Genomic DNA, 27,733 nt, shown 5'->3' with positions numbered 1-27,733 from the left:
GCACAGTGCTACCTTTTATCCAACTCACCCACTGCCTCTTCTGGAGCTGGTAGCGCAAAGCGCTATGTGACTGCACTGACAGGTGACTGGATACGGCAGTCCTCCCCGGCCAAAGAATTGGAGGTATTGTGAGCTATTAATAAGCCCTTTTGGTGTACCCACACGTTAGCATTAAAATAATAAATGTGCTTACTTGTAAGCCTAATTGCCATCTAGAGGAATGTTCATTAATCATAAGTTCCGAGAATCATTCTGTCAATGTGTTGGATACTGGAGCTCTTTTTTCAAATATATCCCAAATCGTTTTCCTCAAGAAATGCCAATATTGGGGTAAAGTTAGAGCCTTTCTAATATGAGTAAGCCAAATACAGCTTCAATATTAAGAAATGTTCTGGTTTCTGACATGTGCAAAGCAGCCACTTGGAGGTTCTTACATACATTATCTTGATTCGGATTGCGTGGCTAATGCCCAATGAGGCCAAGCATCCTTACCTAATCCATTTGAGTAGAGTGGCTACTTTTCTCCGGACTTTCTCTGGTTTTTATGAGGAATGGACTTCCAGTTCGGTTCACTGCTTATGACTATCAATGAAAATTCCCTTGAGGTGAAGCAAACGTTACATGTAATCCTAATTCTCCTTCAGGGATTCCAATTACTATGCAACCCGTTCTTCTTGCAGAGGAGACAAAGGAAGTAGCTGCTATTCTCTTAGGATCATTGATTCCATTAAAAAGAGAAATGGTTTGTCACTAATGCGTATGATCGGATGCTGAAGTGATCTTTAGTATAGGAGCAGTGTCCATTTGGAAGCAGGGTATTGCTGCTGCCAATCTGGCCATACTGCCCTGCTTCCCTCATTTTTTCCTTTAAAAAAAAGTTTCATAAAAGGGATTTCCTACTCCTGTTCAAAAGAAATTATTTTTTATAATGCAGTGGGCTTATTTCTTTAAATAAGATGTAAAAGAAGTGTGTAATGCAACCCGCCAATGGGCAATCAAAATAATTTTTTGTTGAGCAACATTTTTTTGGTATAGTTATATTTGATAATGTACTCTTGGATCTCACACACAGACAGGAACCATTCAGTATTCGAGGATCAATGAAAATCTTGCTTATTCGAAGTGCATATCTATTTTTAAATTAGAGTTACAATAGCATTTTAGATCAGACATGAGGGCTGGAGCACTTAGTATGTCACCATGTTGATTATGTCCAATTTCAACTTCATGTATTTAAAAATAACTGTTGTAAAGCGCATGTTATTTGCTACCTACAGTGTTTGCCCGTCTCTGCCTTTCTTTTAGGAGGTTTCATTAATCTCAAGCTGCACATGAAAACCTCCACGGCTACAGTGGGCAGTCTTTCGTTTTCCCTCTCAATTTCTTTGTTCTAGAAGATTTGGGGGGCTGGTTATACTTATCATATGAGGACAGAAAATGGATGATGTATGTTTTATATTAGTGTTAAATCTGGTCTTGCTGCCACTTCGCCCTCATCTGCAACTAAACTTGTATGCTTTGTAGACTGATCCTGTAGGACAACACAGTTTTTGCTAACATAATTTGTAATTTTAACTAGATTTTACCTTTTTGTGATGTTCGTCACTATTACTAAGATAATTGAACCTTCATTTGTTGCAGAATTAAATTTGTATTTCCACCATGCAGTAGCACTACACTATTTACATGGTTACAGTGCATTATGCAATTTCCTTTGCTCCATGAAAAGAACACATTATTAACCCTATTTTGAAGAAGAAAAGAAATAAAGAATAATAACCAATGTGAGTGATAACTGCTCCTTTCCCTCCAGCTACACCTATATTGGACCCTGTACCCTTGCTTGTGAAATCTTGCTAAATAAAAGCAAGCTTTGCATGTAGTAGTCCAGGGTTGCATCAATCTGCCTTTTAGTGGTTTGAACCACATAGCCTGTTCTTCTCCTTCCTGATTGACCGCACTTGCACCCTACACCTACAGGTCGACTGGAGAGTTGCAAGCCTCCATGGCAAATGTCAGTCATACTTCTTGACAGGGCATGGAATACCTTATTCTTTATAATGAATGGTGTGCAGCATCCCTAACTGGAAATCTTAAACCTACATATGTTAATGTAGCTATGGTAAATAAACTAAATACCACACATTTAACCTGTACCACTACTGTTATATGTGACGATTGATGCAGGCCTGTATAGTAATTTATATTGTTTTCATTCATGTATCCTATGACAATTGCCAATTATTCTCCTTTGTGTGCTTACATTAATTATAATAAGAATATTACAGGGATTTTCATTGCAATCTTTGGTGTTAATTTCAGACTTTTTTGACACTGTCCTTGCAAGACATGGCAAGTAGAGTACAGTTGTCAGGAGCCCAGGAAGCCGAAAAGTATGTCCTTCACATGGTAAGAAAATATTTCATAATTTGTACGAAAGACGGTCAACTATTTGTGTTATGTTTTATGAGAGGTACCAGTAATTTTGCTACATCTTTGTTAAATTGGCATACTTGAAAGAATAATTCCACCGGGATTTAATATTTAACATGCTTAATAGAAGGAACATTCATGAGGTTTCAGGATATAAAACACAAGCACGGGCACCTTAATTAAGCTCCTTTCATTTTTCACAAGCTTACCTTCTGCCCCACAAAGTTTGGTAATTTCTAACCTTATTGGGTTGCATTTTTAACCTTTTTGAAAATATTTTAAAATATTTTTTCTCTCTGGTGCAGAATACTTTCCAGGCCCAGAGATTTTCTCTAACATTTTAAGGGTGTGATCATTGAAATTTTCCTTTTCTTGCAACACCTGGAGGGATGCAGTGGAAAGCTAGTTTTCAAAAGTCCCCTCTGTTGCTTTAAAATTGCTTAGACAGAAAGCATTAGCCTGGGTTAACTGGAAATTTTTTAAAAAAAATTTAAAAAAAAGCCTTCTGCACCTACTTCAAGACTTCAGTCCTTTCGGGTTAAGATTTTTTAGACCTTCCGAGTTCCACTTTGTGTAGCAAAAAGTATTTGCTTGTAGGCTTAGTTCTCTTTCAGGGTAGTTTTCATTAGTCATAGGCTCAATGGCCTCTTTTTCTAATGTAGACAAAAACACTTTTATTGAGAAAAGGCAATTTATTTTTGTAAACCTAGAGCCTTTCATCTAAGAGTAAGCGAGCTATCACTCCAATAAGGAGGAAAGGTCCGGTTCCTGAAATAAAGCAATTGCATCTGCTGTTCTTGAGTCAGTGATGTATGCAACTACAAAGAAGAGAAAACTCAATCTGCCTCTGCGAGGCATCAATATATCGTTTGATAAAAAAAGCTGGATTGAGAACAGTCCCTTCACTCTGACTGAATGTTTGGGTAAAACAAAAAGTTATACAAAATACCTGTGAACCACATTTTGCTCTAAATTTAACATTTTGTGGACTTTTTATGGGATTTCATAAAATGTTGTAAAAGAAAATTAACATTTCGTACACTGTGGTTTAAAACGAGCCCTTTTCTTTCAAGATATTGCAAATAAACTGTTGCAATGGAAATATTTACTTCACTCCTTCCTCACGACCTACAATCAGAGTTTAAAGTCATATTAGTGGAAGGAAGTCAAATGTGTCCTGAGAACATGAACGCATCATGTAGCGACAGGAATGCTCAGAAGACTTTGGTTAGCCATGTCTGGCTTTTATGTATACAAACCAGTTGACAAGCTTCTATAGAGAATAAAGGTAGAAACATATAAAGCAGAGTAAGTGGAGGTCTTCACATTTAAAGATCTCACTGTTCTAGAATTGATCTTTGACCTTCAGGAGACTACTAGCAGTTCATTACAGTTTACTAGTGGCATGCACATTTCTCCAGGTCCTACCCAACTAGTTGAAGGTGTAGGCACCTTTTAGAGGAACAATTTAGGCTGCTTGCAAGTTAAATCCACTAGAGATTTGTTACCAGTGCCATCTCCGAAGGATTGAGACTTCCACACTTTCTTCACAGCTGATAAGACAACAGACCAATCAGTTACAGGAACCAGTTTATAAGGGCCATCTCTCTAGCAAGTCGTCAAAATTGCAAGTCCCTGGTAACGTCCACAATGCCCATTTAATTTTTAGTTAAAGTAGCATTGTCAGTTATTTGTATCTATTAAAGTGAGCACATTGTATACCCAACACAACTTATTTTGTTTAAATTAAGGCTTAGTTTTTAAAAACCGTTCGAAACTCGAGATTGTTTAACATGTTAAGGAAAGGACATTTGAAGTGCTCTCTCAGCATTTGTTGAGACACTTAATTTTCCCATATATTTCAAATCAGTGTTTGTTTGAAACATGCATATTACTGTACTGCAGATACCTTACTTTAAGAATATCCACAGGTGCCAGATGGTATCTCAAGGTTTGTTTAGCAGTGTTCCAGTACATTGGTAGGTAGCATTGTGCTGCTCCGCGGTTAGTCTGCACCACCCCGGAAGTATAGGGCAGAGTCTAATATAAGCACAACCCTTGCAGTGCTGTTATCAGCCCCTTTCTTTTGACATCCTTTGAGGCGGATCTGGAGCTCTGCTCCAAACTTCGTCTTCCAAAGACTTCCAAAATTCTAGAACAGTGTGATAGTAAATGTTGTCCCCACTCAAAATGACCGGATCCAGTCCACGCCAAGACTGCAGGAATAGATCGGCCCAATGTGTGTTTGTGCTGCTTTGGCTCCAGCTACAACTCTTAAATGTGTGCTCTTATGCATATTCAGGAACATGAGGTGAAGCTCTTTCTTTGCCAAATGTAGGAAAGTGCCCCTTTTTGACATGGTCTTCCCCCATTTGTTGCCTGGTATGTGATGCAACTTTGACGTGCAGAGGGTTCCTGCTAACAAGGTTGCCAGTGTTCTTTCCCAAAAACAGGATACCTGTGCAATTGTTCCATAATTGGAAGACCTTTAACATCCCTGTAAGTCCCTGGTAATGGTACCCCTGGTACCTAAGGCTTGGGCACTAAAGAGCGTCCCTAAGGATTGCAGCACGTGTTGTCACCCCAAGGGGCCCACCACTAAACTCATGCAGACTGGCACTGCATGGTGCTGGAAATGGTGAGACAAAGGTGAAAACACGAAATGGCACACACTTTGTGCCCCATGTCGCCATGCAATGCATGAAATATATGCAAGTCACCCCTACAGCAGGCCTATCAACCCTAAGGCAGGGTGTGTTATATTACATGTGTGGTCATATCTGCATGAACAGATATACCCCTGTGCTGTCTAGTTCAATTACTAGATAGTGCAAGGGAGCAGGAATGCCATCTGAAGTATATATAGTGGGCAGCGGTCATTACAAGTTCCCCAATTACATGATGGCTTCACTCAAAACCTATGGTGTTTGGTATCAAACACCTTGTCATAATGAATCCATACTGATGACAGTAGTGGATTTATTAAGACATGTGCCCAGGTGGCACCTGAGAGGTGCCCCCTGAACATCTACCAGTCTCTGGTATGCTGGCTGACTGGTGTAGACCAGCCTACCACCACAGACCGATTTCTAACCCCTTGCAGGTGAGAGCCCATGTTTTCTGAGGGCAGAAGCAATGCCTGCTCTGGCCCGAGGTGTTGTCACCTCCTCCAAGCAGGATGGCTAATAAGCCTTCATAGGCCTCTTCCACTTTTGATATGCGTCCTCAGCTTTCCTCAGACAGAGGCAATTGCACCACCTGCCTAGGGCCCATTTGGCACTAGCACAGGTGGGAAAATTAGCTAGCCAAGAGCAATGTTCCCTCTAATTTTTTTCCTCTGTGTGCAGCAGTGTAAGGTCTATGTGCGCTGCAACCAAGGCTGTGTGCGCCAGCAACCAGGCGTGCGTGTGGGTGCAGCGCTAAATATCACTCCAAACTTTTGCTTAAAAAAGTGAAAAGACGGTGCATTTCCTCACATACAGATCTACGTGAATGGTGTTAAGGCAGGTTTGAAACCGTCCCAGATAGCAATTTGAAACCTTAGCAGCTATGTTGCTGTGTTTCTTTTCTTAATAGAGCTGGGCTGCGGGGTGATTGTGTGCATTTGTTCAAGTTTTCATGTTGATTTCAGCTCATGATGGGCGCTGCGATTAACATGAAAACTTTAACAAATGCTCTCTTTGAGCAGGAAAAATAAAATTATAATAACGTTATTCTAATTTTAGTTTTCGCAGTTTCAGGGCTGGGTTAGGGTAGGGCCGCATCAGGCTTTTGACTAACACATTTTAATGCTAGTGTCCGTATCCCCGCATTAAAATGCATTAGTCACGTATTCTAGCGCCCCTCTGACAATACTGCAATTGAGGCACACTGCCAATGAGGCAGCACCAGCATGCTAAAATTGTCTAACATATGAGAGCATGCAACTGCGCCTTCAAATTAAAAATGCTATGCGTCAGAGATATAATATTCATGAACAGCGCTGAGCAGGCAGGCCAGAATTTACCAGGTCAATTAGCCGTGCCCCAACCAGCCTTCCTGTGAGTCTACTTCTTTAATTTGATAGATTCCATTCCCCTGCTTTTTTATTTTAAACATGTGTCCCAGGATGGCAGAAATAGCCAAGGCCCACAGATAAGGCTCGGAGTTCGGGGCAGGTTCGGGTCGAGAAAGAAAAGGACTCTTGTCTCTTCCTTCTTGCCCAGAGAAGACCAGTACAGTGTCCACTTCTGCTCTGCCGCTGGCAAAAACACTCCCTGATATCTGAATAATTAATGTAAAAGCGTCAAGGTAACCATGTTGTTCCTGCTTACATTTCATATGCTTTACTTAAACTTGCATTCCCTATGAGTGTTTGCTTTCTCCATGATTTTGTAACTGTTTTTTTAGGCAGCATATTACTCTCGTCTAATGCGTAATTTGAATTGTCGCATCCAGGAGTTTATAGCGGACCACAATTGGGTTGTAGCTGAAGGCATTGCAAGTTTTACTCAGTGGGGCAGTATGGTGATCAGTGGAGGAGAGGATGTGGCACTATGGTCAGAGCTGCCGAGTTTGGAACTTGGGAACCAGGTTCAGCCTTCATGACCAGTCCACCGGACCACTCTCCTGAGGGAGCACATTCCCTTGCTATACCTTAGAAGACCTGGTGTCTTTGCACCATCATGCGTACCCTAACGGTGGCAACTGTGGGTTAACCGTAAAGGCCTGTCAACCACAATCCATACCGAAGTTCACCTCCAGTCTTGCAGGCAGGCCTATGAAGCAGCACACCCTAGCGTGACAGTCACTGAAGTCACAGGACCCTTGAGAAGGGTGGCTCTAGGGTGGTGCAATCGCACCGGGCGCTGACTTCGGGTGGGGTGACATGCTAGCATAAAAGTTTCAGATTATGGCGCAAAGTGGAAATCTTTTCACTTGCCGGCTATTCCCTTGTAGGATCCTTCTTGAGGAAAAGTCTTGCAACAACGTGAGTGTGTGTCCAGAAAAAAATCTCATAAGAATAAAGCTGAAGGCAGAAACACCGAAGTCCTAAGATCCAGTTGTAGAGAAGATGGAAAATAACCCACTAGTTCAGTTAACTGAAAAACTGCTCTGCGCAGCAGCCTATGGCAGTATGCAGTCAGTGTGTGTCCCGGGCCAGCCGACCGGACCGAAGTGGTAACTTAAGTTTTACTTGACAGTTACTGTAACACAGTAACACAGTAGTTAAGCAGTACGCAAGAGGTTAAATTAGTTAAAGTAACTACTATTAGCGTAACCACAGCCGCCATGCCACCATCACCATGGTCATGAATATGCCGCCCGTGGGTGACTGTGCCCTGGCGTGGTGGCCCAAGCCAAACCAACAAATGCAACTTTTTGTTTGGGTGCGTGACTCCACAATCCACCCTCAGAATCCATCAGACTGTTCAGAGAAAACACAGACCCTCAACAAACTCCTGTAAGAACACGGGGGTTTAGACAAGATGCCTGCCTGCAGTGCAGTTTGATTTCTCTGGATTGCTTCATGTGACTGACTGCCTGGAATCAACGCGTCCTCAGTTATTTTGAATAATGAGGTCATAAAAATAACTTCTCTCTCGTAACTGAAGAAAACAGATTGTGGTGTGCAATTCATCGTCGGCTGCCTCAAGCCACTTCCCCTGTGCAGACTGTGGCTGGGCTCTTAATTGCCATTCAGCCTTTAATATTGCAAATGCGCATTCAAGTTGTGTATCACTTGATGCATTTATGTAGCATATTTATAAATATATAAAAAGGTTAAAAACACGCCGGAAACGTGAATAACCGACATAGGGGCCTATGCATCAACAATGCCATTTGCGATTCCTTATTAGCGAAAAATAAGGAATCGCTAATAAGGAATAGCAAAAGGCTATGCATGTAGGAATCGCTATTCAAATAGCGATTCCTTAATATTCCTTATTACCGAATCGGTAATACCGAATCGGTAATAAGGAATACCTACCCATTCATTCCTATGGGCTTGGAGGCCCATAGGAATGAATGTAAAGCCAGTCTGTATTAGCGATTCGGTATTACCGAATCGCTAATAGCGGGAGCACTGTCAAGGGTGCCAGGGTGTCAAACGGACACCCTGTTGCACCCCTGAAAATGATATGTGCACATATGTTGCACACACACATGCTCTAAGGGCATGTGTGTGCGCAACATGAAACTTTGAAAAATGCACAAAAGTGCATTTTTCAAAGTTTTTGCAAATTACCATGCAGTTCATCTTCATGGTAATTTGCTCCCCCTATTAGCGAAATCGCTAATTTTTTAACTTTGATGCATTGCATTTAAGGAATCTCACTTTGGGATTCCTTAAATGCAATCGCTATTTAAGGAATCGGTATTTAAGGAATCCCTATTTAAAGAATCGCTATTTAAGGATTCCTTAAATAGCGATTTCTGCTTTTGGGTTGATGCATTGGGATTGGGTATTTTTTACTTAATACCGGGAGCTATTACCGAATCGGTATTTTACCGACTGGATTTTGGGTTGATGCATGAGGCTGATAGTGAACAAAGGCACAATGTGGACAGAATGTGGCCTCACGGTTATAGTGGTAGAGGTAGGAACTGGGGAACGGTGTTCGAGTCTCCGCAGGGACGCTCAAGAATGTGTGTTATTGGGCAAATCAGTCAATCTCCCTGTGCCTAACAAACATGATTGCGTGTGTATTTAATGCAGCTGGTGCTTATGTAAAGCGGTTTGATACCTCCGGGTCTAGTTAGCGGTAGATAAAACTCCACATATAATGTGAGAGTGAAGTGTAAAAGTTAAATATAGTCGTGAACAAAGGCAGAATGTGGCCTTACGGACAATTGACGAATAAAAAGCGAGCTATTCAGGAAGGTGCCTTACAATTTGCAGGGACTTTAGGCTATAGTCCAAGTTGTAGCGCTTTAAAATGCGAGCGTAATGGTTGTGTTTGATGTTACAGTATTGTGCAGAAGACAGGTGTGGTAAATAAATAAATAAAAGTATTTGTAAAATTTTGTGCAAGTTATTCCTGAAAAACATTTTGTATAAAGCTTGCCATATGATAAAAGCCGCAGCGCCTGTTTTCTTACAAATTAAGCAGTAGCAAAGCGGCTGTAGCAACAATAAGAAACTGCAACTGGCTGGGTACATGTGCATTGCAGGGGAAGTTGCCTTTGAAAGTAAAATAATCACGAGTACTGACAAAGTACATATGGCCATTGGGGGTACACATGGATGTGCGTAAAAGGCACGTCTGGAAGCGGATGTATATATGAGTTGTAAGTCACATACTATGCTGTTTATTAGGAAGGCAAACAACAAACATTTTATAAAAATCTGCCGCCTATTAAGAACCCCGGTACCTCTTTAGTGGCAAATTAAGCACTGGTGACCTGGAAGCAAATGCCGCGTCTGTAAGCTTGCTGCATTTCTTCTCATAATAGAGCGCAGCTGCAGGGTGATTGTGTGCCTCTTTTAACGTTTTCATGTTAATGGCAGCGCCCTTCATGGGCTGCAATTAACATGAAAACTTTAAAAAAGGCACACTATCACCCCGCAGCCCAGCTCTATTTAGAGAAGAAATGCAGCAAGCTTACAAACGCAGCGCGTGCTTTTAAGTGATTCTAAAAGCACACGCTGTGTTTCTGCATTTCTTTTGTTTTCTAGAGTTTGGCTGCGGGCAGATTTGTGCTTTTGTTTACAGCCGCACTCTAGAAAAGACATTTAGCAAGAGGGAGCACTTGCTAAATGCAGCGGCGGCACAAATGCTCTCGGGGATGTGCGTGCCACAGACACAGCAGTGCGCACTCCGGGTCACAGAGGTGAGCAGGCACGCAGGCGAGCAGGCACGCAGGCGTGTTCACTAACAAACTAGTTACACCCTTAGATGGACTACCTGAAGTGAAGACGAAAAGTAGAATTCCACTGTTGGAAGCTGGCGCTGCATATGGTATATTAAGTGGTTATACCGTGCATAGAGTCTAGAGATTCCTTCAGAGGTGTACAGGGCTCAATGCAAACCCAAAGTGCTCTATTTGTGGTAGTGTGGGCGAGCAGCCTTAGGCCTAACACAGAGAGTGCAAGACATTTGTTGTGCGCACAATGACCAATAAATGGCACATGACTCAAAAAGGAGATCCACTCCAATTTTATAAAAATAAGCTTTGTTCAAGATTTATTTCAAGACCAAGGTCTTCACAAAAAGGCAAGTATGTTTTTAAATCGAATTTCTTTTCAGTTTCAAAAGTGGACACTGCAATTTTCTGTCTTTGTAATGTTAACCCATCGAGTAAACCAACAATGCAGTTTTAAAGGTAAACAACCAACTTACAAATCCAGTCTTCCGGTTGCAGGGTCAGCAGAGGGCAAGGTACAGATGAGTACAAACACTGCACCACCAGCGGCACAGGGGTGACTGGGCGCAGAGGTCAAAGTTAAAGATCAGGCCCAGTGTTACCAATGTAGACTGGGGTTGCTTGAAGAGACACTGCTTGCAGGTAAGTAGATCGGTTGCAGGGCTGCAGCTTCAGAGGTTAAAACAAGCACAGGGGGCCACAAGGCAGCACCATGCATACACCACCACCAGCAGCACAGGGGTGGCTGGGTCCAAATACGGTGTTGGGTGCCTAATGCAATTCAATGGAGAAACTCGGTTTGGAAAGCAGGCTGCGGGTGACGGACTGGAGGCTGCATGACAGCAGAGGTAAGTGAGAGGTTGTAGGTCGTAGGACGCAGTCGGTCGAGCTCACCAAGGCCCTTCAGGAGCAGGGGTTTACTTTGACTTCAGGTTTTTTTACCGGAGCCAGACACGATCGGGGGGAGCCTTTGGGTCCACCTGCAGGCGTTGTTGTGGTTTCTAGGAGGGGTCAACCAATGGTGGTCATGGACTCAGGATTGCTGGGAACCTTTTCTGGATTGGTGGGCCATCTGGACATAAGCCGGAGGCACCGGGTGCAGATTGGTCGCAGATCGCGGATCCGGAGGGCAAGTTGCTCTGCTGTTGGATGACGATTAAGCCTGGGCAAAACACTACGCTACGCTCACGTAGTTTGCGAAGTTTGCGCTACTTCGCACTACGCGAATTGCACGTAGCACAGTGCAAACACGTGTAGCGTTGCGTAGTGCAGCGGTCATTTTTTGCTTGCTCGCGGTCCTCAACGTCAAGTTGGCGACCGCAAGCAAGCAAAATGACATCCCGGCAAGACTTCTTCCTCGCGATCAGCAACTTCAAGTTGGCGATCGCGAGCGTGGAAAATAAACCTCCCGGCGAGATTCTCAACGCGGGGAGGTCAGGTTTCTCATTGCGAGTGGTCGAGTATGCTCACGACCGCTCGCGATGAGAAACTACCAGTCCGCGTTGAGAAAGCTGCCGCTCGAGTAAAAATCTACTCGAGCGGCAGAAAACTACAGCTCACACTGTGCAAGATGCCGTTTTCAATGATTGCACAGTGCCGGATGCTTGTTCGCACTGTGCAAGCATTGAAAACTGCATCTTGCACAGTGCGAACATGGTACTACGCAGTTCGCGAAGTGCTACGCGTAGCTCGTGAAGTGCACTTTGCGTAGCTACGTGTAGCGCTACTTCGCGAACTACGCCCAGGGTTAATGACGATCCAATGGCAGAGCAACTTGCAGAGGAGCACTCTACAATCCTGACGTCAGAAGTCATTCTTCTGTTGTCCAAAGGTGCTAAAGAGCGGATGCCACACAATAAGGGTGGGGGCGGATGTGGTAACGGTGCTGTGCGCTCTATCTCCCCATTTCGAATGACTGATGCCTTACATCCATCTTGGAACTCTGCATGCAAAACCCCATTTTGAAGAAGAAGAAGAAGATCACAATGCTCACCTTTTGTTGGGTCCTTTCAGCTCTAAACACTGGAGCCTGGTTGCTGTCACTGGATTTGCAGTACCCCTATATCCGTATACCCATCCAGCAGTTCACCCGGCTTGATCTGCTGTTCAAGTTGGCCCAGGAACACTATAATTTTATCGTGCTCCCCTTAAGTCTTGCTTTAGGAAGATGGCTGTATTTGCTGCCCTTCTTCAAATAGGGATACGTGTATTTCCATACCTAAACATCTTGCTGCGTAAATACCTATAGACAACAGTACAAGTCTAAACATCCTGGAGGTTTTCCATCAATGATCTGAAGTTCTACATGTGTCCCACACAGAGTATTCCCTTAATTCAGGTTGTTCCAGACACCGTGGCGTTCAAGGCCTTTTTACTGCTGCAGTGAGTCCAGGATATCCTGGTTATGAATCCCATGGTTTGTGCTTAATCCTGGGTCTTGGTGAGGATGGTTCTGAGGCTTCTTTGACTCCTAGCCTCATGTATCCTCCTTATCCTGAATGCCAGATGAATTGCCAAGCCCAGCACTCGGGTTTCAATGGACTCCGCAACAACACACTCAATCCAGATCTTTAAACCCCAGGTGAGTGTGAAATGCTTCACATCCAGTTGTCCACAACACCTGTCACTAAGGAATGCCATATCAATAGACTGGTCAGGAAAATTTGTATATGCCTTTCCCCAATTCCACGGAGTAGCTGTTGTTTGACTAGGTTAGAAATCTCATACTAATACTGGTACTGGACACATGCAAACAAACACACAGTACAATAATTCTGATAGCCCTCACAATGGACCAGACAGACCTGGTTCTCAGAGCCGGTGGAAATGGCACAGGACAGAGTGAGGAGACTACTGGCTTATCAGGACATGTATTCTTGACATCACAATGGGGTCAGGTTACCACCCAGAACCTGCCATCTTCAGCCTAGCTGCATGGCTCCTGTAGACTTAAAGATTGGTTATCTAGCACTACCACAATTGTCAGTGGAAGTGCGAAGAGCAGCTAGAAGGTTGGGCACAGGATACTACCATTGTCGGATACCTTACTCACAGATGAGGGCCTTCCCTACGCCTCACTAAAAGTCCACTTGTCACCCATAGTGGCATTGCAGGAAGAAGTTTCTTCCTCAATTCCATGAATCTAGCGGTTCCTGGAAAAGGCGAGGAATTAAGCGGAAAATGGAGAAAAGCCTCACCAAGGTCGACACCCCCACCACTATTCGGGTAAAAGCAGCAGTGCTGTGGAACTCTCTTCCGATTGAGATTCGCTTGATGGAGGATCTTCTTTTGTTCCGTAAAGCTATAAAAACCTTCCTATTTTAATTTTCCCCCTTACTTGCTGCGCTCTTTCTGTTTTTCTCTGTCTCTATGTTGAGTGTTGCTATGTTTACCTTGTCATGCGCCAGGACGCCCCTTAGCTGGGGCAGCTGTGCGCACTACAAATGTTCCTAACATAACTATGGAACTTGAGTCTTATACTCACTCAGTTGATGAAACAGCCCTTTGCGCCCATAAACAAGTTGGACTCAAATATTTAACACTAAAGATGGCCTTTTCTCATCTCCGTCACATCCTTACAAAAAGTACGCAAACTATAAGCTTTTGCTACATAAGAACTTTACTTACAGACTACATGGACTGAGTGTTGATGAGAACAGACCCACAATTTCAAGAAAAAGTAATTTTGCGCTTCCATGTAAACCAAGCTATACAGGTGCCAGCTCTTTACCATAAACTAAAGTTGCAAGCAGAAGGCGCCCTTCACACACTGGATGACAGAATGGCAGTGATGTCCTACCTGCAGGAAATAAATCAGTGCAGAGGGCAGTCTGGTCTTTGTTTCGTTTGCAACAGTAAGCAAAGGATCACCTGTAACTAAAGGAATATTGCAAGATGAGTAGTGCAAACTATCCAGAAGTCCAAATATGCTACAAGGCAGCAGTGTGGGCATTAGAGGAAGAGCCATGGGTGCACACAACAAGGAAGAAAGGAATGAAATTAGCTTTCACCTCTAATATTTCAGTTAATGATATTTGAAGGGCAGCCACATGGTCCCCCTTGCATATAGTCACTAAGCAGATATACAAGCTAACAAAGAATCGAAGTATGACAACACATACTTCAACATCTATTCGCAAACGCACCCTAATTTCGACTCAACCTGCCAAAGGAACACTGCTACAAAATCTATCCACAGCATGTGAATCAAGATAAAATTCACGCTGGAAAATGAAATTTCTTACTTGTAGGAGTAGTTTTGCAGCTAGAAGCATTCTCATGATTTAGATGCTACATTCCCACCCCCCCAAGAAAGTAGGTGACTTGAAACTGGAAAGTAGGGTAAGCCGACTGTTCATAGGTAAGCCAAACCACACTTGAGGAGCCATGGGAAAAAAGATTTTGAAGATGGTGACCACATGCATAGTCTCCTTAAGTATACACCTGAAGTCATTGGAGAATGGACATACCACCAAATGGTGATCAATGACACCCATGCTCACAAAAGAGAATTTAAGAAAAGATAGACCTTTCCAGACCCAACCACTAGTTGGCGGAATAATGCACGGCATGTGAAGCCAATAAAATTCTTCCACTGCAAAACTACTCCTGCAGGTAAGTAACCATTTTTTTTTTCTGCATTTCTTTGGTGAGATTAGGCAGACATGTACTAACAGAGAACAGGCCATGTGCTGTCTGTTATTAACAGGTTTTATTTGCCCTACCCCTAGTAGGAAGCTGGCTCTCTATATAGTGTACCAAAATGAGTTGCACTTTAAAAAGGGCAACAGAGATAACCCCCAATGTTATCGTCCAATCTCCCTGATAGACGTTACAGCTAAAATCCTAGGAAGAGCAATTTTGAATCGCCTGACTGAATGGGCCGAGGATAATATCATCTCGGACGTTCAGTACGGTTTTAGGATAGGAAGGTCTACCAGTGACCAATGCTTGAACCTCTGTATGTTGGTCGCAAAGTATATTAAAACCAGCAACGAAGCCATCTATTTGGGGTTTATGGACTTGGCTGCTGCATTCGACCACGTTAATAGGAACAAGCTTTGGGCTATGATGAATCATTTGGGAATTGACCCAGGTCTAATCTGTACTCTGAGGGAACTGCACAGAGAGACCTCCGCCAGAGTACGCTACAATAAGGAAGGGGGGTTGACTGATTCTTTTAGATGCACAAGTGGTGTGAGACAGGGCTGCATACTTGCCCCTTTCTTATTCTCGTTATACATTAACAATTTAGAACAGTCCCTGACCAATTTAAAAACAGATTGCCCTAGGGTGGGGACACGCAACATCACGGTGCTGCTGTACGCAGACGATGCGGTTCTCTTGGCGCGAACCCCCACAAGCTTGCAGACTCTAATTGATGGGTTTGTCAAATTTATGGACGTGCTAGATCTGTCTGTCAATTTAAAAAAATCGTATGTAATGACGGCAGGTCACAATCCACGGACCAGCTTCCCATATAGAATTGGAAATCACACACTAGAAAGGGTGCAATCGTTCTCGTACCTAGGCTTGCTCTTTGATGAGTCACTGAAATTTGCCCCTTTGGTACAGGAAAGGTGTGGCAAATTGGTGGCCTCAACTGGTGCTATAGCGGGTTACGGGAGGAGAGTTGGCCGTTGGTGTCCGGAACAAACAATGAACCTTTATGGCTCAATGTGTTGTTCCAAAGCCATGTACGGCTCAGAAGTGTGGGGTTTTATAAATCTTGATTCACTGCAAAGGGAGGAAAAAAAATTTACGTTCAATACTGAAAGTTCCTAATAGCACCCCAGCTGTCATAGTACACAGAGAATTAGGAAGACCTTACATAGAGGATATGATAAAATTCAGACCAATTCTGGCCTGGCTCAAAACCTGGACAAACCCTGAAGCTGCGTTGAGTAGGCAGATCCTAAAAGATTGCCTTGGAAGAGATAAAAGCCTGAATATCCCATGGCTTAACTATGTAAAAACTAGCCTGGAAAATATGGGCTGCAAGGAGTTTTATTCAAACCCTTCAGTGATTACACCACAGGATAAGCTTAAACTCAAGAGAATTTTTTTGGACCAAAGATAGTCTGTTAGAACCACAGTGGAAGGGGCCAAACGATCAGTGAGTGCTTACAGCAGGCTTGAAACCACTGAAGGGATGGAACCGTATCTTTGTGTTATGTATAATGCCCAAGAAAGGTTTTTAATGTCACGTTTTAGGCTCAATCTTTTATCATATTTGTTAGCTGACCCAGCTGGTTTTAGTCATTTAATTGAGCAGAAGGGTGCCTGCGGCTGCGACAATAGGTCTCCGCAGGGCACCCTTCATTTTGTACTCCTATGTCCTTTTTATGCAATCCCAAGACGTAGATTTTTAAAGGAAATGTTAAAAAAAGGCCAGGTTTACTCGAGCCAAAGAGGCATTGACCTTCCTACAAAGGGCTAGTGACCCGTTAACACTGTGTTCTGTCATAAGTTTCTTGAAATTTGCACTAAGATTAAGGGTGACCAGAGGTTAGAACCATTTGTGAACCTGGCAGGATTCCTCACCCGCTATTTCCATTAAGCTACCAAGGTGGACTCACTGTGAATAACGAATTATTTTTATATACATAGATTCAGTCAGTGTTTCTGTATGATGATTTAATACTATTTTAACTGTATATAATGTGTACTCTTTTATGATGGTTTTTAACCACCGAATAAAGAATTTACTGACTGACTGAGTTGCACTGTGCAGAGTCCAGGTATCCCTTATAAGTGTAAAAGGGTTTGCTTTAACCATTCCAAGGTGTTCTATTTGTGGTAGTGTGGTCAAGCAGCCTTAGGTTTATCAGAGGGAAATAACCAGAAACACACTTGAACGGCGGACTATTAATCCTGCACCTCACGCCAGTCTCGATTGTAATAGATATCCTGCACAAAAAGCCCCAACTCCAGCCGTCCAGTGATTCCTCTGTGGTTCAGATCCTAATAGAAGCAAGGGGTGGGCGTGCACCAGGTAATGAAATCCAGAGAATCAGTATAAATTTTCAAAAATGTATTTTATTTCCAATTGATTCGTTCTTACGAAAAGGCAACATAACACTCAGCCAACGCGTTTCGTTCTAAAATGGAGAACTTCGTCAGGGCTTATTAAAGGCGAGTGTCCTCGCATGAAAGAGGCGCTCAAAGGTTAATGGGCGCTGTGTACGTAGTTCAAGAAGCAGAGCCTGGCTTTTGCTCATGGATCTTATGTATGGGGTTTGTGAACGTTGTACAAGGTAGGTGCTCCAGGTATTAACACTGGACGCAATGGGAAATCCCAGGGCCCAGTATCAGCCTCTCTGTAGTTAGAAAGTCTTCAGAGCCGTTGTCGTCTTCCTTGTTGTGTCTAAAAACTTACCAAAGACAAAGTTGTCTGGTCTGAAGATCTGTCCAAATGGTCCCGACCGCACCGAGTCCATAGTGCCTGGCTCCAGATCGACGAGGATGGCCCTGGGTACATATTTATCACCTATGGAAGATAGTTTTAGTAATGAACACAATTCACAGGTGTTCAGCCAACATCAAGTACCGTGGGGCCACGACTAGAGACATCGCAGCTGTAACATACCTGATGCTTCATTGTAGTACACGTTTATCCTTTCCAGCTTAAGTTCGCTGTCTCCGTGGTAGGTACCCGTGGGGTCGATGCCATGCTCATCGCTGATTACTTCCCAAAACTGTAGAAAAAAATCACCAATATTAGTATTGGGCCCTGCTTCACTGACCGCATGCACAGCGGTCACTGGAATAACGCCCATATAGTCAAAATCGAATCTCATGCCCTGCCTCTCAATTTCCAAATGTAATAATTTAGCATGCAATCAGTTGCTAGCTCACCAGTGTGAGCGAGGGCGTGTTTGACAAGGGGGGATGGGGAGTCTGGTCATAGGAAAAAAAAAGATAAAGGTGAGTGCGTATACAGGCGAGACTGCGTCCATATTGTAAAGAAACACCAACCTAGTGCTTGGAGATGGATGCGCTAGATCCCGAAATGTCCTGAAATAAGATAAACCCCTCCTCCCCCAACACAGGCCCTGAACGCCCAGGAATGACCAGTGTCGGATATTGTGGGATGGACCAAGACCTCATGCGTTATATTTTAACCCTGCACGTAGATGCATACCGAAATTTAACTCATGTCGACATGCGACCAGTCCAACTTGTCACGATGGGTCATTCGATTTTAGTGCTTCAGTTTGTAATAATTGTGCTGGCGGGGGAAATGCGGCTCAGTGATCATAATCGGTCGTATCTGGGCGGCGTTACTTCAGATGCGGGATACCATTACGAAACGCGCCTACATTACTCCACGGATCCCCGTTTATTGTAACCGGGAGAGGGGAGGGCTTCATAAGCTACTTCCCAATTCGTCTGGTGGACAGGATGTTGCAGTAGACATCCGGCATGTGACCAATGCGCAAGTAGACGAGCGTGCTAGTACCTCACGAGAAAGGAAGCCAAGAGTGTTAAAACACGTATACCCCCTCAAGACTAAAATGCCCCGTGAGTACCAAACCCATTAGCGCAATGTTCAACATGGGCTCACTCTTTCAAGGACATCGACATGGAGTTATTTTAAATTCTATTATGCTGGGGATGCATAGGAAAGCGGTCTAATTCACACAACCGTTGGCCGCCATACAGCAGAACATGCAAGCAGTTAATCCAAGAGAGCACTCCGGTGTAACACGAATCAATGTAGAAATTAGAGCCGTGATTCTGCTCTGTGCCACGAAGGCCGGCTGCGTGCAGCGCCGCTCCCTGCCTGCAGGAGAAGAGCGCGCTGTCAACGGGTGGGGACAAGAGCCTGTGCCCGGCTCTCGATTCTCTAGAGCACAAAAACGCAATAAAACGTACACATGCCATGTGTTTAGGGTCCTATGCGGTAAACCTGCAGCCATTCAGGATACTCGCTTCTGAAATCAGATCCAACCATTTCACCTCATTCAATAAGCATTGGCCGCGCGGCCGTGAAAGTAACGCGGCTGTGAAAGTAACGCGGCCGCGTGGCCGTGAAAGCAAAAGTTATTGCAGGGACACGCTCTGTGGTGGGGGAGGGGCAGAGCGAGCCATGAGGGAGGAAAGACAGATGGCGGCTGCGCGCGTGCACGCGCTCGTGGACGCAAGCTTGAGGCCAGGAAAGCCTCTGGTAGCACTTTGAAAACGCACTAACTAAATGTCTTGCAGAGCAGCGCATGCGCTGGCTCAGGCGAGACCTAAAAAGGGGCACTTTCCTATACCCCTCATTATGCCCCCATCTCCTTCAGCTCATTGCCTATAATTGTAAAGTGGACTGTTGATTTAACCCCTGAGTAGTGAGCATGGAAGCATAAATAGTTTTTCTTAACCTTTGCCAGATTCATTCACGTTCAGATTAAACTTTTAACTGCCCTTACGGCCTACTATCTCTGGAGAAAGCCTACTGTAGTATGATTTTAAATAGTTCTTTAAAATAGTTGTGGCTGAAATTGGCATCGCAGAGCATGGTTGAAAGAGACAGAGGAATTCAGTTTACTGACAAGTGAGCTTCATAAGCTTTTCTATCACTTTTGTTCCCTCTCACCATTCTCCAGCTGCTAGACTCTGCTACATGAGATAAAGCCAACATGTCTGAAAAATTCAGAAAGTTGTGGAGTTTTGACTTGTACTACTATTTACACAAGAGCAGAGGCATCTGATGCAAATACCTTCAGTAGAACTAACTGCAAGACCTGTGCCAGTTTTATTCATACTTTTGCCAACCCAGAGACAGAGGAATCTTGTGCACTCTACTATTTGTTAGTTAAGAGCTTTGTAAAGCGCAGCGAGGCGCCTTAGAGCTACTTGATAGTGCTTTACATGTCAAAGTTTGAGGTAAATGTTAAGCGATAGAATTGTAGTAAGAGTCCAATCAAATGCGAAGCATGACTCTTACCTTGTTTTTCTCGATTACTAGCACAAAGTCTAGCCTTTAGTCCAAAGTAAGTCTGAACAACTCAATTTGTAAGTTTATAAAGTGAAGGAGGTTGCATTCTGCCTTACAAGGCTGGCTGTTCCTCTTTTCCTCTTTTCTTCTTTGCTGCAACTGTCTTTTGGAAGCTTTACTATTCCTGAATACTTCAGATGAGTTTTTATTTGTTAAAAATGCTTATGAAAATTAAACACATTTGTGAAGGTGGTTTGTTCCATAAAGTAGTAGAATCAATTGTGATATTAGAATTTAACCTCCTAGTAAATAAGGTGATCCAGTTGAAATTTACAATTCGCATTTATCAGGCAAAACACAGATTGATTGATTTCAAATCCGAAGTGACATTTGTACACACTTTGCACCCTGAAAAAGTTAGTAATTCAAATCATGCCTAGTTTTTCAATGATTTTCAATAGGCAGCAAATGTAAGACTACGTTGGTGCTGAAACTGAATACATTCTAGTGCCTTAAAAATCAAATTAAGGTACATTTCATTAGCATGACTTCCTTTTTCGGAAGACTGAGGAGTGAATTTAAACAATATACTGTGATAAAATGTATGTCTTGTTACCAGCTAATCCTTATAGTTTCATATTTCTTGACCCTTGCAGATCGATGATGGTGAAATCTTCGCAAGTATTAACCAGAAGGATGGGATGGTGTGTTTTCATGACAATCCAGAGAAATATAACAATCCTGCGATGCTCCATAATATCGATCAGGAGGCAAGTACACTATATGTCTGTGTAGCTACCATTCTCTACATGGTATGAATGTTTATAGCTGCCCAGTGTTTTTTGTGTGTCTGCATGTCTTCAGTATTTCTTTAACATGCTTCCTGAAGATTACTTCAAAACGTCCAGAAGTGCTGGCAGGAAAGTGAGGGCTTGTGTAGGAGAAATCCGAGGGTGTGGGCGCAAACTAAGGATAAGGGAGCAAGAGATGGTCTTTAAGTTGGAGTGAAATATTTTGTCACAGAACCTTTTTCTGAATACAGTTTGGTCTTTAACAGTCCTGCTGTTTACACTTTATTGTGTAGTCCCTACAGGCAAGTCTGGGCCGGAAAAACCTTCTCTAAATTAATTCTTTTACTTTAAAGGTTTTAGAAACTTCTGTGCCCAAGTATGCTAATGTGGCGACAATGGATTTCCTTTTAAATTATTTATCAGAGGTTCTAATCTTCATTAATTAGTCTGCTACCCCCATGCTATGCAAAGCAACTTCAGTGTAACAGAGGAGGACTGAACTATCGTAAAAAGTGAACAGGCCCCTGCAAGTTATGGGCCTATTGTGTGTTCAACTGAACTTGTAGTAACCGATATATACATCTACAAGACTGCCCACATTAGTACAGTAAGATTTAGGGAAGGTGATGGGATTCTAATGTCCTTAATGTGTAATGCTCTTTTGATATGCTCTGTCATTTCCGATAACTCCGGATATTGTGATCCCACTGTGTACATTAGAATGCGCTGTGTGGGCTGGTGCATGCAACAAGAACTTACAGTCCAGGAGGCCAGAGGCTGCTCCACAAATATGGACAGGTTTGGGGAAAATGGCTGGGCTAATTTGCCTAAGAGAATTACCAGCTTAGAGTTTGGATGGTGATTTCAATAATTGTAATGTACTGCTTGAATGTCGTTGAATTGTACAAACGATAATTCTCCTTTTTTGTGTTCTGAGATACCGGTGTCATTTGTTCTACCTTACCACTCAATGTGGTTTAAAAAGTGCAGGGTTACATTTTCTTCTCAACAAAGGTGGTCTTAATAGCCTCAACATATTTCTTCTGTTTCCCTTTTTAAAAGGACTAATATTTGATGGGTCCTCCACGCTTATTACATTGCAGGCAGTTTTACATTTGCAATTGGCTTTTTTAAAGAAAGAACAAAATGCAGTTAACTTAGCCTGCACATAAGCATATATATGTGCAGATATTTTTTATAGCGCAAATCACCAACCGGTCTCTAAGCGCTTGCTTAGGGAACCCGTCCTGGTATTCCCCTGTGAGATAACCCAGCAGGACATCCACACGGTGAAAGCCAGGCATCCCGCCGCGAGGGGCCATTGTGGAGATTAAGCAAGCTATTGCCCAGAGTCGCAGAGTGTGAACCCATGAATCAAGTATGCACTGGAGCGAGAATTATCGAGTCCATGGACAATTTATGGACTCAAGACCCAGCAGAGCCGGGAATTGAACCCTGGTTCCGGGCTGACCTCTGCTTCCAGGTCTGCCTACTCTAACCAGTGAGCCACACTTCTCTAATAGAAGAGATGTGTATCTCTTGTCAAGTACTCTGGGGTCTGGCACATGGCAGGGCAGATTCAATGTTGATCACTTCAGTGAAGATTGCTGTGTTGGAGAACCAGGATTAAAGTATATTTTTGTAAGTTCCCCCACCCACACCAGTCAGGTGCACTGAATGTGATCTCCAGCTAACTCCAGTGTGGATACCTTTAACATGCAAGGCATTTCTTCCCCAAATTAACCCCTTCAGTGCCCATGACGAGCTGGACTCGTCATGGGCTGCGGTGGCGCTGTGCCCATGACGAGTCCAGCTCGTCATGAACTCCGCCCGCTAATGTTAAGCGCGGCACTGGGCGGGGAAAGGGGCGGGCATGCAAGGGGTTAAAGGAACGCCCCCTGAGGTAGCGGGAGATATTCTATTAACTTGGCCATCTAGGTAAAACCTACCCACATTATGGCTTTAATAAGACAACCGTGCATCAAATCTTGATAAACTATCAGTGCAGTCATTATCCTCGATTTTGTATGGGAAATGTTCCAGCTAACGAATTCTTGTTTTTATGTGTGGTAAAAAGTCTCTAGTCTCTATTGCTATTGAGTATGTACAGGTCAACTCAAATACATTATTTGTGTATGAACCATATTTTTGTGTCTCAAGGTTTGCTATTGTGTTGATATTTTACTATGTAATCCTAATACTTGTTGTTTTCTGCTGTTTTACATTTTGTTGTTATGGTATTCATGTGCCCCGATTGGTACAGTCATGCTTGATTAAAGTGCAGCACATGGGACTATGACATTGACTTGTTTTTCACTAATGGCATGTATGCTCCTTGATTCTTCTCAGATGCTGAGATGTATAGAACTTGATGAGCGGCTGAAAGCAATGGATCAGGAGATCACTGTGAACCCTCAATTTGTGCAGAAGGTAATTATTATGTGTATTTTAAGCCATGGGATGGGAGAGCTAGATTAGGACACTTTGGGTGGTGCAGGACCCTTTAGTACCAGCTTGTTACAGTTTCTAAGGTGCCTATTCTGTAGCTATTTAGGGCTGAAACAGATGTTTCAGTAAGCTACGAAGGGGCGCAAGTCTAATTCTTCATCAAGGGATCCTCATGTTATCATTTGTAGACCGGTAGAATAACTTGTGTGGGGGAGAGGATGTATTCTAACGGCTAGAGCGGTCGACCGCAAACCTAGGGAACCGGGTTCGAGTTTCGTCAGGGATGCTCAACATCCTGTGGTTCTGGGCAAATCCCTTTTCATCTCCCCGTGCCTAACAAAAAAATAAATGTGTCCATCTGTAACACAACTGGTGCTCATGTAAAGCGATCTGATGCCTTCAGGTCGAGTTTGTGCTATATAAAACACACCAAAAAAAGGTTACAAGAACAAATTTCAATTTGCTCTTTAAAGTTAGTTTTAAATTACTTTTTTTCCACAATAGTTTTGAATTACTTTTTAGCCTGTAATAGAGGCTTCACAAGGAATTAGATGTTGTTTAAATGTTCCTGCCATGAAACACTCACTCTGTCACAAAACCGGTTTTATTTTCTTCAACTGGAAAGGATTCCATAATACTCTTGTATGTTTTTTGTGAGCTTACGATTTTAGAAATACTTCTATTTCCACCATTCTTCTTTTTCTACAGGTATTTTTTCATTTATTTCCTAGAGTTTCTGCCCACTTTAAGACCTGTACCCAATCCATTATTAAGGTGAGCAATGAAAATTGCTCTTCAGGGCTTCTTTGCTTACATGAAGTCAGTATTGAAAATTGCAAGCACACTCAGGCAATGAAACTCAAAACTCCTAGAGAGACTGAGATAAGAAGACTCCAGTCTGGACTGAATGTGTTAGCATGACAGGCGTCTTCTGCTAGATCTACATTTCTGCCAGACCATAATAGTGGAAATAACAAGCTTGAGCCTTCTTTCCAGAGAACCCCCAAGCATTGATATTGAGCATGTAATAAATGATTTGTCTGACCATAATTCAGCTTCTTCAGTAGCTGAACTCCTTCGTAGGTGCTTCTCTGGGAAATTGATTAATAGTATTTAAATTAAGAAGTTGCCAGACCCATATTTGACCTGTTGGCTTTTCCGGAGACTTGTTGCTTGCCATATGAAAAGAAGGCGGCTTGGCTTCATTTCCTCTCTCACGCATCTATTATTTAGTTTCCCATTGGTTTTCAAGCACTTTTCTTGTAAAAAAAAAAAAAAACCTTGTTGGTTCATCCAGTGATGGTTTTCCAGATCTTCAGCAGTTGAATCAACCTTGGCATGGTCGCTGGGTGAGTTTTTCATGCGACAGGCTAAAATTTATTATCACAATCTAATATCCCTGAGCTTGAGAACCTGACCTCTGAAGTCCTACATTAGACACATAGACCTTCCTCCACATTTTATGTAGAAAACAAAAGTGAAGGGACTATGCAAGAGAAAATATAATGTGGAAGAGATTCCGCAACAGGAAATAGTTCTGCCTGGCTCTGCACTTTTGTAAGGTGAAGCCGAGCACATCAGGAATTTCTGAATTTGAAGAGTAGCTGTACCACCCAAAAAAAAGCTTTGAAACGTGTGGTTCAACACATTTATCAGCCCAAAAAGTGAAGGGTGGAATATTGAAATAACTTCTGGCACTGGTGATCAACTGCTCTGGGCTGCGACCCAGTCCATTGTTTTTTTTTGTCCTCCTAATCACCACAGGTCAGACCTAGGCATTTGGTCCTGCTGCAAAAGGAACAGTCAAGCCCGAACTGCCAAGCCAGGTCCTTTCCAACTGGAAAGCAAGCAACCCAAGACTGTTTCTCCTTAGATGGTGCTCTTCAGTCAGGTGCCACTTGGTTCCAGTGGCCCAATGAACATGGAACCCACACCTGAGCATACCTGTCGCACTTACGGTGTCACACTGAAGTGAACAAAAAAGTGATGGGTAGAACGCTTTTTATTAATTTCAGCCACTGCCAATTACTCTTGGCCGCATCCCAGACCATCTTTTTTTGCCTACTATGCCACCTCCGTTTAGATGCAGCATAGGCAAATTAGCTTTGGTCCTCCTCCAGTAGGAACTGTCCAGCACAGACTGCCTAGTCAGCTCCTCTCCAAAGCGGAACGTATGCAGTTGGGCATGACTCTGTCTAGAATGGCATAGTGGGTGAAAAACGATGGTCTGGAGTGTGGATCAGAGCAAACACCAGTGGCTCAGATAAATTCAAGCATTCTTCCATTCCTTTGATGTTTTTGCAGTTTCGACACATGAGGCTGAGAAAATAATATTTTCACGAATCTGATATGAATATATTAATTGTAGAGATGCCAGACTTGGTAGAGCAACTGATAAATTCAGAATTCACTTAAAGTGAAAAATTGACACATTTTTATGCAGCGCATGCATTTGTGGACCCAATGCAATCAGAATATACCCTATATGAAAGTTTCTACATTTAGTAAACCTAATACTAATTTGTATATACTAGATGGTAAATATTCCATTTGAATCCATTGGCAATGAAGTTAGAATTGGGTGTCTGTTGCTTAACGGTCCCTGAATTGAATGAAACATACTACTTCAATTAGAACATTGAAGGGAGTATGTTTAGAGTGATGTAGACTAGGTATGAAGGTTTTGAACTCGTCGTTCTCCTTAGTGCCATTTTTCATTCATCTCTACCGTACTAGATTCACCCCCTCTTTTTCAGCAGCAATCAATCTCCTTTTCAGTACTGAACAAGAGAGCAGCAGCGCCAAGACGCCGCCAGGCATTTGAGCGCTATACAAAACCAAAAATCAAATCATCACTTAATGCGACAGTGATATGTCAAATAGAAGTAGAAATTATCTTGTTGGTTGGAGGGCGGGGGTGATGACGGCAGATATTTGAGGTAAAAATGCTAATGATACGCTTGAATATATGTTTTGGCTTCATTGTTGCACAGCTAAAATACAGAGTAAAATGATTGAAATGTTAAGGTTTTAAAAATAAACTACCTGTGAATGCACAGCGCTGACCGAAACTGGAGAACCACTGTAAAATGTATGTGGCTTTTTCACTGTATATTCTTTTCCACAGAGTATGGGCTCCCAAGATGACGACTCTGGAAACAAACCGTCCAGCTATTCTTAACCACAAAACTGCACTGTGTCTCCTGGACATTTGTGGCTCATCAGGACTGGAACCCCTGCCCGAAGTCCTCCGGAGAGAAAGGAGACTCTTGCTTGGACATTTAATTAAAAATCAACAAATATTTATGAAGTCTTCGCCGTAGCTGTGTACCTTCCAAAATATTCAGCTACGACCAGAAAATAAAATACAAAAATAAAATCTGTGGTGGATTTAACTGCAGTTATTGTCATTAAATAACTTGACTTTCAATATAAGCTGCTTATTGGTATTCAAACAATGACTGTTAATTACTTTTGTCTGTTTTAGTTTTGTTTACCTCTGGATGATTAGCTAGTTCCTAAGTAATATTTGAATTGGTGGTCCGGAGTAAGAATTATGTATGAATTCTGGGCCAAATGAAACCTCCGGTCAAATACTTCAGCACACAAAGCAATAAAATTAAAGTGAAACCCCAAAAAATGCCCTGATAATGGTGCAGTCGGGATATCTTTTGAAAACTCATGTATATGATATGCAAATCCCATGATCTTTTGTTAATTTCGATTACCTTAAGGTATAATATGTGTATTAATGCCTGGGGAGAATACCTACTTGTGTTTTATGTACGTATGAGCTGATAAGTCAACATTGTCTCTTTTGAGCTCAAGTTGCTCCCACAATTTTAATCCGAATAGCTAGACGTTGATTTTACCACTACCCCTTTGTCTGTTGAGATCAGTTTCAGCAAATTGTGGTATGTTAATGGCTGCATTTTTCGGTATCAAGCACACTGTGGTTTAGACTATTTGCAAGTATTCCTACCATCACCTTAGTGTGTTTTAATGCCCCAAGTGACTATGGGAATGCCCAGGTATTTGTTCTATGCTTGCTGTGCCAATGGTACCAAGCTATGACTTTGTAACAAAGCAAACCACAGCTTGTGGTCCCTTTCGGAGGTTGCCTCAACAGGAAGTTTGGAACAGACTGTTCCCATGAGGAGCAGGGCCCAGTACTGAATTTCGTAAGGTGGGCCAGTGTCTGCAGTGGCACAGTTGGTTAAAAACAATGGATTGGAATACTTACTAGAGCGACTAACAGTGTTTTACAATATTTGCAAACATTCCCCCT

General features: G+C 42.8%; 1 protein-coding gene across 1 annotated transcript in view; it reads left to right on the top strand.

Moving 5' to 3' along the window:
• The window catches only part of COPS3 (COP9 signalosome subunit 3), a 126,248-nt gene extending 99,373 nt beyond the window's left edge, over window positions 1-26,875 (top strand). The window contains exons 9-12 of the mRNA XM_085628928.1: window positions 2,323-2,409; window positions 20,863-20,976; window positions 23,347-23,427; window positions 26,573-26,875. Of these exons, the coding sequence (XP_085485054.1) occupies window positions 2,323-2,409; window positions 20,863-20,976; window positions 23,347-23,427; window positions 26,573-26,626 (336 nt within the window). The 3' untranslated portion in view covers window positions 26,627-26,875. The remainder of the gene's footprint in view (window positions 1-2,322; window positions 2,410-20,862; window positions 20,977-23,346; window positions 23,428-26,572) is intronic.
• The last annotated feature ends 858 nt before the right edge of the window (window positions 26,876-27,733 follow it).

Source organism: Triturus cristatus, chromosome 10, assembly GCF_964204655.1.
Source record: "Triturus cristatus chromosome 10, aTriCri1.1, whole genome shotgun sequence".
Lineage (NCBI taxonomy): Eukaryota > Metazoa > Chordata > Amphibia > Caudata > Salamandridae > Triturus > Triturus cristatus.
Note: the sequence above shows the minus strand (reverse complement) of the source record. Positions and strands in the feature narration are given on the sequence as shown.